Source organism: Neomonachus schauinslandi, chromosome 6 (genome assembly GCF_002201575.2).
Source record: "Neomonachus schauinslandi chromosome 6, ASM220157v2, whole genome shotgun sequence".
Taxonomy (NCBI): Eukaryota; Metazoa; Chordata; class Mammalia; order Carnivora; family Phocidae; genus Neomonachus; species Neomonachus schauinslandi.
Genome location: NC_058408.1, coordinates 56,336,517 through 56,351,061, shown reverse-complemented (window position 1 = coordinate 56,351,061; position 14,545 = coordinate 56,336,517). Strand labels below are relative to the sequence as shown.

The 14,545-nt window shown below is 42.2% G+C and overlaps 1 protein-coding gene across 1 annotated transcript; it reads right to left on the bottom strand.

Annotated features, from left to right (window-relative positions):
• Positions 1 to 6,777: 6,777 nt before the first annotated feature.
• On the bottom strand, positions 6,778 to 14,212 carry SELE (selectin E). Its single transcript, XM_021682647.1, has 13 exons — positions 14,176 to 14,212; positions 13,246 to 13,632; positions 12,622 to 12,729; positions 12,223 to 12,408; positions 11,232 to 11,417; positions 10,937 to 11,125; positions 9,791 to 9,979; positions 9,510 to 9,698; positions 9,125 to 9,301; positions 8,508 to 8,618; positions 7,729 to 7,750; positions 7,551 to 7,623; positions 6,778 to 6,873 (listed from the first exon to the last, which is right to left on the bottom strand). The coding sequence occupies exons 1-12, from the start codon at positions 14,210 to 14,212 to the stop codon at positions 7,575 to 7,577; spliced, it is 1,830 nt and encodes a 609-aa protein (XP_021538322.1). The 3' UTR covers positions 6,778 to 6,873; positions 7,551 to 7,574.
• Positions 14,213 to 14,545: the final 333 nt, after the last annotated feature.

Genomic DNA, 14,545 nt, shown 5'->3' with positions numbered 1-14,545 from the left:
TCCTTCCTTCCTTCCTTCCTTCCTTCCTTCCTTCCTTCCTTCCTTCCTTCCCTCCTGTCTTCTCCTCCTCCTTCTCCCTCTCTCTGCCTCCCTCCCTCCCCTCCACCCCCATCTCTCTCTCTCTTTCCCTCCTTTCTTTTTGGATAAAACCTGTACTACCTCTTGGCTATCCTTGGTAGTGAGCCCCAGATTACTGCAAACACCACAGGATCAGAACACCAATTCCTGATGCCTGTCAAGCTTCAGTAGACAGTTCCTGCTCCCTCTGTCCTTGCTCGCCCCCTAGTGGAAGTCCCTGGTAATGGCATCTCCTAGAGTTGAGCCCTAAAGATAGCAAAGCCCAGGGGAGGTTTTTGCCTTGGGGAGTTTGGGGGCCTAGAGTACTTTTGCATTTCTGGAGTGTAAAATGTGAAGGAAATAGACTGCATATGAAATTAGGACCTACATGATGGAGGGCAGTGGAAAGGAAGAGTGATGACAAAATCACATTTGTAGTTTTTAGAAGATGAGTAATAACAGTAATAGCTGGAGAGCTCAACCAACAGTACACATGGATCACCTCATTGAGTCTTCATGAAGGTTAAGTACTACTATTCCCCAGCAGGCACTATCATCATCCCCATTTTAAAAGAGTGTCGGAAAGCTTAAGAAAGTTGTGTTTAGTCACAAAGCTAGTAAGAAACACAGTTGGGGTTTTGAACCCAGGCCAGTCAGTTCTGAAGCCCGTGCTCTTGATGATTAGGGAGCACATCTTCCGCCAGGAGTTTGGAATGACAAGTTGATGTGGGGACAAACCTGGAGCCAAGGAGCCCGGCAAAGTGCCGACGTTCTTACTATCATACCCCAAAGGAATATCTAGACTTGTATTTCTGAGTCTTCTCCTTCAATTCTCACTTGACCCTTGTCTAATCAGGCTTTCAATCACACCAATTCCCTGAGACTGCTCCCACCAAGGTCCTCTGTCCTCATGTTATTTGACCAATCAGCCCCTGGCTCTCCTCCTACTTCATGGACTGTTCCTTCTCTGTTTCATTTGTTGGTCTGCCCTCATCTCTCCACTCTGCAAACCTTCAGAGTGCTCCAGTGCTCACCACTGTTTTTTTTCTTTTCTACCCCCACTGACTTGGTGATGCAAGCCAGCCTCTTCACCTTGAAGAGCATCTAAATGTTTGATGACTCCTAAATTTGTATTTCCAGCAAGGACTGTTCCCAGCCAAATGCCTACCTGATATCTCCATTTAGTTGTTTAAAAAGCCTCTCAAATTTTACACGTGCCAAACTGAACTTCTGAATTCCTCTTCCCAAGCCTCTTGACATCTCAGTAAATTATAACTCCATTCTTTAAGTTCCTTAAGCCAAAGCTTTTGGAGTTAATTGAGATTCCCCTCTTCTTCTGACAAATTATATCTAATAGGTCAGCAAATTTTGTTGGCTTTGCTATCAAAATATCCAATCACTTCCATTCTATTATGCATCCAAACCACCATCATCTCTCACCTCTATTATTGCAGAAGTCCCCCATGTAGACTCCACGTTTCTACCCTCTTCTTTTTATGGCCTATTTTCAACAAAACAACTTAAATGATTCAGTTAAAATGTGTATCACTCAGGGTCCCAGCCAGAAACAGAATTCACCCCAGATGAGTGAATTCTTCACCCACTGAAGAGTCTTTATTAGAGGGACCACTCACATAGATTGGGCAAGGCTAAGAAAACAAACATGAGAGGATGAGGCATCCAGAGTCTGGCGGTAGCAGGATGCAACTGTACCTCTGGGACTGAAGATTCAAAGGAGGAGATGGTGTTAGAATCCAGTGAGAATTGCAATCCTAAAGGAGAAGCCACCCATCAGGAGCTATACTGGGACACAGGGCAGGGAGACCTGAGAATGGATGGGTAGTGAGGGAGGGCGGCAGAGGGGAAGAAAATAACCAGCAAGAGAAAACACACGTCAGACCCTCTAGTGGCTTCTCATCCCACCCAGAGTAAAATCTAAAGTCCTTACGTTGGCTCACAAAATCTTACATGGTCAGGCACCTGCTTCCTAATCACTTTTGTCCTCTGAGATTTCCATCCTTTTTTCTAAGCTCAGTTATTCATTTAAATTTATTTATTTAAATTTCACCTAGAAATTTAAAATATTATAGCAGAAGAGTGTTCAGAATATTAATCCTCTATATTCTCAGAAGCAGAAGGTCTAGCATTCAATAAATGCCAATTGAGTAAGTGGATAAATAAACCCCTTTTTGGTCATAAACTGCAAATGTCCCTTTCTTTTTTAAGGAAAGACTTTATCTCCTTTTTTTTTTTTTTTTAGTCTCATTATTTTGTTGGATATCTTTGTTGTTCTACTGGTTTGTTGGACATTCTTATTCTTTGAAAACCAAGATCCAGGGTTTTCTTCAGAAAGCTGGTTTAGGTCATCAGGCATCCAGCCAAAACTACATTCAAGCTCCCGACTTGCACCAAGTCTACAAGGTACACCAACATTTCAGGCCCTTGTCCAAGAGAAGGAGAGACCTTGGGTCCATCCAAAGTTGGGTTTTGGGAGGGTGGGGGTGGGGTTATTTAGTGACATTGTCAGATATACACTCAATTTATTCACTTTTCTGTAATTTTAAATTCTGGCCTTATATCAAGTTAGATTTCTAAAGGACTCAGACCACATCAACTTAGCCCCTCACTAAGTTACCCTCACTGAGTCCATCAAATCTGTGTTTTTTGGCTTTTATCAAAGCATTTTTCATATGGATGTTTTTGAGTCATACGGATGGATTTTGTATTTGCTAAAAACACTTTTCTTGAATGTACAGTGACAAATTTAGCTTAAATTTAATGCACATTCATCTATACCATGGAATATGATTCAGCCACGAAAAGGAATGAAGTACTGACACATGATACAGTGTGGATGTACCTTGAACGCATTAGGCTTAGTGAAAGACGCCAGACACAAAAGGCCAGAGATTGTGTGATCCCATTTATATGGAATATCTAGAATAGGCAAATCCACAGAGACAGAAAGCAAACTGGTGGTTGCCAGGGGCTCTGGAGAGAGAGGAATAGGGACTGACTGTTTAATGGGTATAGGGTTTTCTTTTCCTGAGAATATTTTTAAGTAGATAGAGGTGGTGATTGCACAACACTATGAATGTACTAAATATCACTCTGAATTGTACACTTTAAAGTGGTTGCTTTTATGTTATATAAACTTTACCTCAATAATAATAATTTTAAAAATAGTGCACATTCAATCTAAAGAGAAGATTTGGGGTAAGCAAGGCCATGGGACAGGTTAGCAGCCACTTGAAGGGTTGTCGGGAGAAGAGTGGTTATTTGGCTATTCTGTGGTCCCCAAAGGGCAGAACTAGAATGAGTAGGTGAGCATTATAAACCATCGCAAAACCCCAGAGAGATTGAAACCAATGCTGGAGAACTATTTGGGTCATTGAGTACCACTGGCAGAAGAAGCCTTCCCTTGTGCCTCTCCCCCATCACAGATGACTGCAAGGCTTACTTGTTCATTGCTGCCAACCAAAGCTGAGTTCACCGCAGTTTCCAACATGAGTTTATCATGGGTAGAAGGAATGCGCAGTCTCACACAACAACCAGTAACCCCACAGCCGGGGTGCCCAGTTCTCCAATAGCATGCTTCTCCTCCACTCAGCTTGAACTACCTTCTCCCTTGGACACAGCCTCAAACTGTGTCGACTTCAAAATCACATACTCCAGCATCCCCCCCCCTTTAATCACGGTCACCTATTCTTGTAGATCTGGTGCTCAAGTATCTCACTGCAGCACTTGTCAATCATACCTCACTGAACCTCCAGGCCATTAACTAGTTCCTTTATTTCATCTGTATTTCCATTCTGTTCTGTACTATTGTCAAACCTATCTTGTCTCCATAACTGGATTTCAAACCTTGCCTTCTGAGACAACTCATTCCACTTGAGAAAATTGGTCCTGTTCCTTATCATGAGCCCATCTGCATTTGTTTGTCCACATATTCATTCATTCATTCAAAAAATATTTGTTAAGTATCTATGGTATATCAGGAATATGCTACATTCTAGGAACAGAGCAATGAACAAGGTAAATTGCTTCTACCCTTAAGGAACTTAGAATCTAATAGAAAAGACAGGTATTAAGCAATTACACAATAATTAGTTAATTAGGATTAAAGGAAGGAAGAAAAATATGGGCTGTGAGAGCATTAAGGAGGTGACTTAATCTAAGGAGTCAATTGCCATGAAGGGACATTTGAGCAGAGAACCTGAAACCTGAGTAGGAGTCAAGCAGGCAAGGAATGGCGGACTCCTTGATGAGGAGGGTGAGTAACTGCAGGTGAAAGAAGCCGATGTGTTCAAAGGCATCAAAGTGGGCAGACATAGCTCTCCATTGTGGATGGAGTGCAATGCCTGAAGGGGCATGGCGTGAAATGAGGATGGGAGACAGGCAAGACTAGATTTTGTGTGACTTGTGGGCTGTGTCACAGTCCCTCCCAACAGCAGACTGAGAGCCTGGAGACTCCGGGGATTTTATCATTTAATCCAGGGGTTGTGATAAGGATCTGTTCTGAGGCTGTCGGTGAGAGCACAGCTGGTTAAGGGTTATTACAAGAACTATTGATAGGAAGGATTTGGCACCATTGGGAGAGTAAGGAGAAGAACAAAATCCCCTTAATTATAGCCAAAACTCTCTTGTGGTGTTGGTTGAACCATCTTATGAATATACCAAAACTATTGGACAGTACACTTAAGAAGGGTGAATTTTATGGAATGTGAATTTTATCTAAATAAAACAGAACTTTTAAGAACCTACACACAGAACTAAATATAAACATGTTTATTATCAAACTTTGTACTGCCATATCAAATACAAAATGGGTATGGCATAAGCTTAAATAAATATATACTTTAAAAACTATAAAATATTTTAAACCATAATTTAAAATACTTTATTAAACCGAAACGCAGACCACATTTACATTTCACACAGCTACTTCCATTGCAGTATATATAAATATTTATATTTACAGCATTTGAACAATTTCAGAGAAAATAATAATCCATTCCATAGGTAGCCTGCTCACAATAGTTGTTTATTTCTCTCTCCCTTATTTCACAGAGTTCTTTCGCTCTGTCAAAATCTCTGACCTTCTGACCCTTAGCATTCCTCCCTGTTTGCTTTTGGCTTCGCCTTGGCCAACATACAGCCAGCACTTGTCCGAAACTTTGCTTTTTCAACACATCCTAGATTAGTGAAATTGTGGGAGAGTTTTGATTCTCTTGTCATTTGCAGGATGGAGTGAGAAGCTCTGGCGATGGACAGGCCAAGAATTTCTCACTGCCAATGATCAAGTGATAACTGGAGATTCCTTAGGAATTTTAACCTCCTTTATAAATAAATATAAATACACACTCATCCAGACCTTCCTTTCTTCATGAACACCCTAACAAACAGAATAATGCAATTAGGGAATAAACATTAAAAGTCTCCACTTAAAAAAGAAAAAATCCACTGGACAAATCCTTTATATGGTGAGTTCCTATCATGAATTTAAAATCTTACGCAATATGCAAGAATTATATGTTGATGCATCGCATCTGACAACATCTTTGTAGGGATGCAAAGCACATCCATATTTCTACATTTTTTTTCAACAAAGATATGCATAAAATTGTACCTTCATTTGTTTGCATTTACACTTTTTTTCAAATCAGAACACTTGGCCTCATGGAAGTTTTTCATCATGGAAAACCACATACCTCTGAAAACAGAGATGACAGTGTACAAGCGTATGCCATTCATGTTCTACTCTCCTGATACTACTCATGTTTTTACTTATTTTTTTTTAAATAGGCTCCATGCCCAGCATGGAGCCCAATGGGAACTTGAACTCATGACCCTGAGACCAAGACCTGAGCTGAGATCAAGAGTCAGATACTTAACAGACTGAGCCACGCAGGAGCCCCACTACTCATGTTTTTAAAAGCAACTATAGTAAAACATTCACAACTTTATACTGGTTAACATTATACCTTGCTGGGGGACAGCATTTGTCCTTTTTTGAAATAAATTTACTACAGACATAACATTATGTTTGTTAATAAACAAAGATCTAGGATAAGTAACTTTTACCTTAACATGGTCTTAACATGCACATATTTTAAAGTCCCTACAACACTTGTATTGAATTAAGAATTAGGGAAGATTGTACTTCAGTCAATGCAAATAAAAGAACACAATCTCTAAGAGCACTTTATAAAGCACTGAGTCCCACAGGGATAAAAGTGATTAAGACTGTGCTTAGTAATCCTCACACAGAGTATTAAGTAGGATTTCCCCAGGCACTCGCCTGTGGGCATTAAAAAATTATCATTTTTTGCACTTTGGTGATAGAATATCTTTGGCCAAGTTGTTTTCCCTAAACTCCTGAGAATTATTCATCCCCATGACAGCAACCATGTAATCAGTAGTTGAGACACAGTGAGGGGCAAAAGAAAGAAACAATACCAAAAATACTGTGTTTCTCCACTGAGATCTCATAGTGAGCAGGGGAGAGAATTAGAACAGGAATTCTGAGATTCCAGAGCCTGAGTCTCTTTACTTTTGTCCAGAAGAGAATATGCTTTTCCTCCATCATCCAGCACTTTCCAGATGCTGAGAACAGGAAAGAGAAAGCTGAGTGTTGCTGGTGGCAGGCTGGCCTCGCCCACTAGAGTGTGGACCATTGAAGTCCTCATGGGTGCCATGCTCCCAGCTGTAAAAGCAGTGGATGTGGGAGCTGAGAAGTACCAGAGACCAGAGGAGCCCTTTCTGTCTCTGCCATCATCAGGGTATTTCTCTAGTTCCCTGGAGGTACCTGTGTTCCTGCAAACAAAGAATGCATGCCGTCAGGACACTTAATATTCTGCATTAATAGCAACAACAAAATTCACCTTCTAGCACAGACCACTGTGTTCACTGTCACTGGAGAGTACAAGTATGAACAACAAAATCCTATTCAGTTAGGGCAGTGAAACTATTCTGTATGATACTGGAATGGTGGATACATGTCATTATACACTTGTCAAATCCCATAGAATATACAAAACCAAGAGGGAACTCTAATGTAAACTGTGGACTTTAGTTAATAATAATGGATTTGTACTGGCCCATCAATTGTAACAAAATGCCACACTAACACAAGCTGTTAATAACAGAAGACATTGGAGGTTCGGGGGGTATGTTAGAATTCTAGTTATATAGCAACAGTCCATATCTCATGCAATTCCTAGTTTAGAACAGTTTCTAGAAGATAGTAAGTGCCACATAAGGGTTAACAATCAGCATTATTATTATTAACTTTCAAAAGTGAAATGACTCTATAAAGGCCAAGTCTTGTTTTTTTCCTCTCCTTCTACAAAGAAATGAAACAACCTTCCATAAAACACCACGAAGCTGGTGATTCTCCCCCAAGAAACTGGCAGGTTTGGAGGGCTCAAGGAGCAGCAGAACATGAAGAGAGGATACGTTCTTTCAAAATCATATGTGATTTCAAGTCTTACCTGATTCCGTTTGACTTAAAATGACTACAAAGGCATGTGGAAGGATCCGTCTGATTGAAGGCTTTGGCAGCTGCTGCGGAATACACGAGAACACTAAATTAAGCCCTGTTTTCCAACATAAACAGAGAAAAATGTGTAGAATATTCAATGGCATGCTTTGGACAAGAGTGCAACTTACCTGGCAGGAACAAATTTCTTTGCTGCAAGAAAAAGAAAACCATTAATTTGGACTAAAGGACTTTTAAGGAGATATCACATTCAGAAACAATATGGTTCTATTCCCCAGGGACTGCAAACTCTACGCCTTCAGGGCCCCTGTGATAAGCAGAGTGCAAACACAGCCTGTTGCCAAGGGGGTGAAGTGCAAAGCACACACTCATCCTAAGGGCCCAGCAGTTTCCTAATGCTAGCGATAGCTGCAGGCTCAGCGTGCAGAGTTCATCTGCCAGTTTTTCATGAGAAGTCCCAAATCTAGATTTTATGTGAGATTTCCCATTTTATAAATGTCAGAACTTAATTTAAAAAAATGTTAACTATTCCATAAGCCAAACAAACTGTGAGTGTGGCTAGATGTGTTTGCAGGGTCCCCAGGAGATACTCCCACATTTAAGCCTGTATTCCCAATAAATGTTTTGGAAACGTTTTCGCCATTTCCTGGGAGCACAACCCTATAGCCTCACTGCACAACTCTCAGGGGGGCCACAGAATTCCCGGTGAATGGCATCCCTTGGAGCTGTCCACTGTTAAATAACATGTATATTTCCTAAAACTCTTCCCACTTTGAGCTGTACTATATACTCTTTCTCTAAGACCATGGCTCAATTATACTGTTCTTTAGTGTTTCTCTAGTAACTCCAGTCTAATTACTAATGTGCAAGAGAGAACATGACTCATCAATGAGAAAAAGAAATACATTTTTCAAGAACATTTTTGAAGTATGATCCCAAGCTCCCTTACCTCTCTTGCGTAGGCGTTTCAGGAGCCAGAGGAGAAATGAGGCTGATGTCAAGAGGGAGGTCCCAGCAGTGGCGAGTCCGATTGCCAGGGGGACACTGGACTCAGTGGGAGCTAGGGAAACAGAGAGGGAAGAACTGTCATGAGAAGAAACTGAATTTAAAGTTTTTCTGTTCTGTCCGTTTGCCCCTTCCTTTGCACACTGATGAGCCGTCTACTTCAACACATACGGAGGAGACATGGTAGGGACTAAAGGCTTCTGAGATGGGCCCAAACCACCTGTGGCAGCTTGTCTCCTGCCACTGCCAAGAGACCTCTAACCTGCCAAGCTCTTCACAGAACCCACTGCACCTCAGTCAAGACTACATGCGTGCTCTCTCCATTACTTGTCTTCCTTTTCCCTACTTTGACCTCCAGCTCTCCTTTTTCCACTTGTCAGAATTCTACCCATTCCATCCACCCGTCACCTCTTCTGTTTCCTCTCTATCACCATAATATTAAATATTCACCAGCTTCTCAACCTTGGAACCTTCCTAGTGTGAACATAATGAATGGTTCGTTACCTTCCCCTTCTTCTGTCTAGCCCTCCCAGACAGCCCCGGCACCAATCAGTACTTCACCTTCACAGGTAGGCGGCATCCCAGACCAGTGTCCTGTGGCATCACATGTCAGAGCTGCAGACCCATTGAGCGTCCATCCTTCAGGACATGCAAACGCACACACAGTGCCAAACACGGGCTCCCCGCTGCAGCTCACGTTCATCTTTCCAGAAACTGCCAGACTTGAACATTGTACCACTGCAAATTATGGACACATGGGTGGAGGTTAACAAAAGTCTCCTGGAAAATGTCTAAAACTGGCTGAAAAGTCATAATAAACGTAACTTATAAGCACTACTTAGTTTTCAGCATGTAGGAAATTAGGATCACACCCATTAGGGCAATCTAGCTTCAGACACATATGAAATATTTGACCTTACCCCTTAGAGTCTAAATTCAATCCTACCTTGGCAGGAGGGGACCTCCTGTGTCCACTGTCCCTGAGATGTGCACTCAAGCTGAGCTGACCCACGTAATTCAAAGCCTTCCTCACAGCTGAAGGCACAGGAGGACCTGTAGCTGAACTCTCCAGTAGAGGAATGGGCGCACCTCACGGAGCCATGCTGGAGCTGCCGGACAGCATCACATTTCACAGCTGAAAGATATGAGTAAGCACATTAGAAGTCTGTATCAGGAAGCAACAGTTTTCTCATGTCATCAAGTCCCCAGCTCTTCAATTGTTTTTACCTTCACATGTGGGCTCCTCACTGTCCCATTCGCCTGTGGGGCCGCACTGGAGTTTTTTGGATCCCTTCAACACAAATCCCTTCTCACAGAAGAACTCACAGCTGGACTCACTTTGGAAATTTCCAGAAGCACTAGGAAGACAACTCATGTAGCCTTTCTCTGGGATGGACAAGGTTTTGCACTGAAAAGCTGAGATACCAAAATGATGGTCAGAAAATATTGCAGTGGAACTGGAGAGTGCTTAGCATTTGATGAATGAACCCATTCATTTTGGACAAAGCAATGCTCAGCGATCTCAAGGCTCTTCATTACTCCCTGGACAACTGGGAAGATGAGGGTGTTTTCTTTGAATGCCAATCCCTTCATTGATAATGGCACTCAGTAAAGGATAGCCTTTAATAGAACCAGTGGTTCCTGAACACCGTTCTGACATTTGAAAGAAGTTACAGTCAAGAGAAAGATTTTATGTAGTCAGAGAGCAAATTATGGGTCCCGGATGCTAACAGATGATGCCAAAACACAAAAGGAAGGTAAGAAGGCAGCACAAAAAATGTGTCTGCTTTGCAGTTTGGTTTTGGTCTTGTGGCTTCTTACCACTGGAAATCATTCTGTGCTATATTTGGTGACAGAAATACCAGGACATGATAATGAAAACTGCTTGTTTTCAACATCACTGCTCTTGCTTTAAAGTGAATTAAATTTTAGTGCTTATGTAGGTATTAAGGGTGTCTTTACACATGGCACAACACATGGCACATTCTTGTCACTGCTAATTATGAGCAGTTTCAGAAGAAAAGTATTACAAGAGTTTTAAAATCAAGTCATGTTCTCACAATCCTACTTTTAAATGTTCTCATGTGATTTCCCCTTAGATTAAGGTGTCTGCCCACTCCGTGCCAATGTCTACAAAGCCACATTAGCACAGCACAAGAAACCGGCCAAGCATCCACTCTTAGTACGTACAATCCTTTCCCTGGATAAGCATTGGCTCTTTTATATGAAACTCAAAAGCATAAGATGAACATTGCCCATCACATCTGATTACTCTAGTTAAAGTAAGCATCTGGTTTCATTTTAACTGCCCAAGTTCGAAGATTGCTGCCCTTTAAGGAAGGGGGTATGTAAAGGAGAAGCTCTTGGGCTTACCTTCACAAACTGGGACTTGCTGATTCCATTTCCCTTGTGCGGTGCATTCAAGTTGGGCTGGCCCCTGCACCAGGAAGCCTTCCTCGCATGTGAAATTGCAGGAGGACCCGAAGGTGAACTCGCCAGCTGGGGAGTGGCTGCAGCTCACAGACCCATTCTGAGGATGGTCAATGGCCTCACATGTCACAGCTGTAACATAGACACCCACGTACATTAGCAGGTCTGGCCTGACCATTTCAAGTACAGGTTGAGAAAAAGAACGTTTACAGTAAATCTTGACATGGAGCAACTCTACCTTTACATGTTGGCTTCTTGTTGTCCCAATTCCCAGAAGAGGTACACTGGAGGTGCTTGGGTCCCATTAGTTCAAATCCTTCTTCACACTCAAAGGCACAAGTTGTGTTCCATGGGAAGTTTCCAGAGCTTTCGAGACAGTCCATAGTGCCATTGGGAGGCTTTGTCAAAGCATTGCACTCAACCACTGGGGATTTGAAAGAACACCATGAATTTTACAGAAGAATGATATGTTCACTTCCTAGAGAGTTGAAATTTATAAGAGGGCAAGGAAGCAGCTTTCAAACAGTAAATCCCAAAGTCCTAAGTTAATTTGGGGGGACATGCACATACACTATAAAGTTTTTATGCTCTTTTATTAATACTTTCATCTTCTCTGATTGATTTATACTTTGACTACGTTGAGTGGTCTCTGATCTATGTTATCATATCTCTCATGTCTCTGATCTACTTTACGGAAGGCAAAAACAAAGAAAAAAAGTTTCTCAATCAGGATTTATGACTAGTTGTGAAAACAAAAATACTGACATACACAGGACATTCATTTATGTCAGCCCAGCAGGACCTGGAGGCAAAAAGTCCTCATCTCCAGCCTAGAAAGATAAGCCTGAGAGAGAAAAAGAGCTGTTGGGACTGCTTGACTCCCATGGTCTTATGCATCTACTGCATCAAGAAAGGCCAACCAGGAGAAGTGAAGATTTCTTGAGTGTGGTGCCAGCGCTACGGCACTCTCTTACACGTCACCAGAGCCTCAGAAGCACCCATCTCAAACACGGTGGTTTTTCTAAAAACCTCTCTCAAACCAAGCAGGCACCCTACTGACCAACACATATTGGCTGGGAGAAGTCTTATTAAGAACAACATTACAAAAAGAACTTTCCCTAGAGTTTTGAAAGTGCTATAAGTTGGATAAAAACAAACCAACCAACCAACCAACCAAGGCCATGAGGGATGAGTCAGAGAGTGTTGTGTGCATTTGGAGAGAGATTTACCATTGCAGGCGGGAAGAGGAGCACTCCAGTCCCCTGTGGAAGTACACCACGTGGTCTCTGTGCTGCTTGGGAGGTAACCCTTTTCACAGCTGACGGAGCAGGAAGAATTGTAGCTGAAGTGCCCCAGAGGGTGAGTGCAAACCAGGCTTCCGTGCCCAGGGTCTTTCTGTGCTCGACAGGTCACAACTGAAAGGAGAAACCACATCAGATCCTCTGTCGCCTAGCATAAAGTGAGAAAGTCCTGGTGGTAAATCTGGGATTTGAAGCCACGGCTCTTAAGCACCACATGACACTACATGCCCGGGGAAGGGAGAACATGCACACCTGACACCCAAGCCAGCTGGAACACGGGAAAGTGCTACCGACTCAAGTGAAGGAGCAGGTGAGATGGGGACCTACCTTGCTCACACCTGAGTCCACTGAAGCCGGGGTAGCACTCACAGGTGTAGCTGTTGACAGTCTCCACACACTCACCATGGCCGCTGCAGGATGTAGGGGTACAGGCAGCTGCAAAAAACACAGTGAGGAAGAGGATCGTCATTGTGCTTATAATGCGTTTCTTTGGGTTGAGGATCAACAGTGTGTGACAGAGATGTCACCATTTATAGGGACTTCCAGAGATTTTAGCTGAAGTGCTTCACGCAATGCCAAAGCTGGGTTTTAAGCTAACCTGATGTTAATATGCAGGTGTCAGGGGTACAGTTGTCATTGGCATCAAGAATAGAAAATTCTCTTTATCACAAACTTTCAAGATAGTTTTCCTTCTACAAGTAAATGAGTAGCTAAAATATGCGTTGTATGTGCATACACTGCCTATGTATTGACCTACATATATACATACATTCTTGCCTACATTCACACAAAGAGGCAAAAAGATATAATTTGCCAACAGAATGTTTTAAAATTATATTTTTTAAGAACATAACATTACCATAATAGAGACCAGGTTTTGCATACTGTCAATAATTTGTCGAGATGCCCTCAGCCTGAAACTCCCTCCCACGGCTGCCTCAAGTCCCGTACCTGTGTAACACAAGGCAAGCTTCTTTTTGTCGCATCTCTCATCATTCCACTTGCCCGTGTCCTTGTCTCTCTTGATGTAGATCTCCACACAGTCTTCATTGGTTTGCTTATTGTTCGGTTCGCCTGGAGCCCAGTTCTTGGCTTCTTCGGTCAGAAGCTTCTGGGTCCCTATCCAGGTCCACTGCTTATTGACCTTTCTGATTCCGATCCAGTAGTAAGTTGGTGAATAGCTGAACATGGAGTTCAGGTACTTAATTTCTTCTTGGTTTTGTATCGCAACCAGATGCGTGTACCTTTGCTGACAGTAAGCACTAGCTTCGTCAAAAGTCATGGTTTCTGTGGAGGCATTGTACGACCAGGCCTCACTCTCTTTAAACAGGAGAAGCGCTAAAAGGGAAAGTGTGAAAGGCATGGAAAGGTTAGTCCTGCTATAGTTTGACTCTATTAACTGGGCTTTTTACAGTCTTATTTTCATCAACCAGTGGCCTTGGAATGACTTGAATTTTTTTCACCTTTTCCAAAGTAAGAAGAGGGATAGATGGAGAAACCATTTATTGTGTGTATCTTTTGTGGTTGAGCCTCTCTGCACTCACTCACCACAATCTACAGTAGAATAATAATCAGAATAACTAAGCCTACTGAGCACTTAATATGCACCACAGAACTGTCTGAGGCCATTTCCATAATACTGGATCCTCACAATGCCTCTGGGAAATAGGCCACTCATGATCAACACTTTATACTTTAGGAAGTTGAGACACAAAGAGGTAAATTGTCCCTAACCCAGGATGGAATGCATTGTGCAGAGAAGCCAGAGATGCTGCTAAACATCCTACAAAGCATGGACCCCCCACAAAGAGGAATTATCCTGCCTGAAATGGCAAGTGTCCAGGATGAGAAACCCTGATCTAACGAATGATATTGACTTACCAAGAGTGAGAACGGGGAGAAGCTGTGAAGCGATCATGACTTCTAGGATTCTTTTTTTTTTTTATCAAAAGATGAGTCTTGAAATGCCCTTCTGGGGGGAAAAAGTACAAAATTCATTACAGAAAGAAATTTTAGGTAGCTGGTTACTGAGATCGTTTTATGAAGATGTTTTCAGCAGTATCATAAGATTTTAGCTAACGGATAACAGTGCCATCATCTTAGTTTGTTTCAAGGAAGTCGACTGGAATGAATACATACAAAATTTAAGGTTTTCATCATTTAGGTGAAAGAGAAAAGCCAGAGTTTAACTGGTCTGGATACAACAAGAACATGCGCAGGTCTTTTATCAAAAGGCTTTCTGCATCTCTAT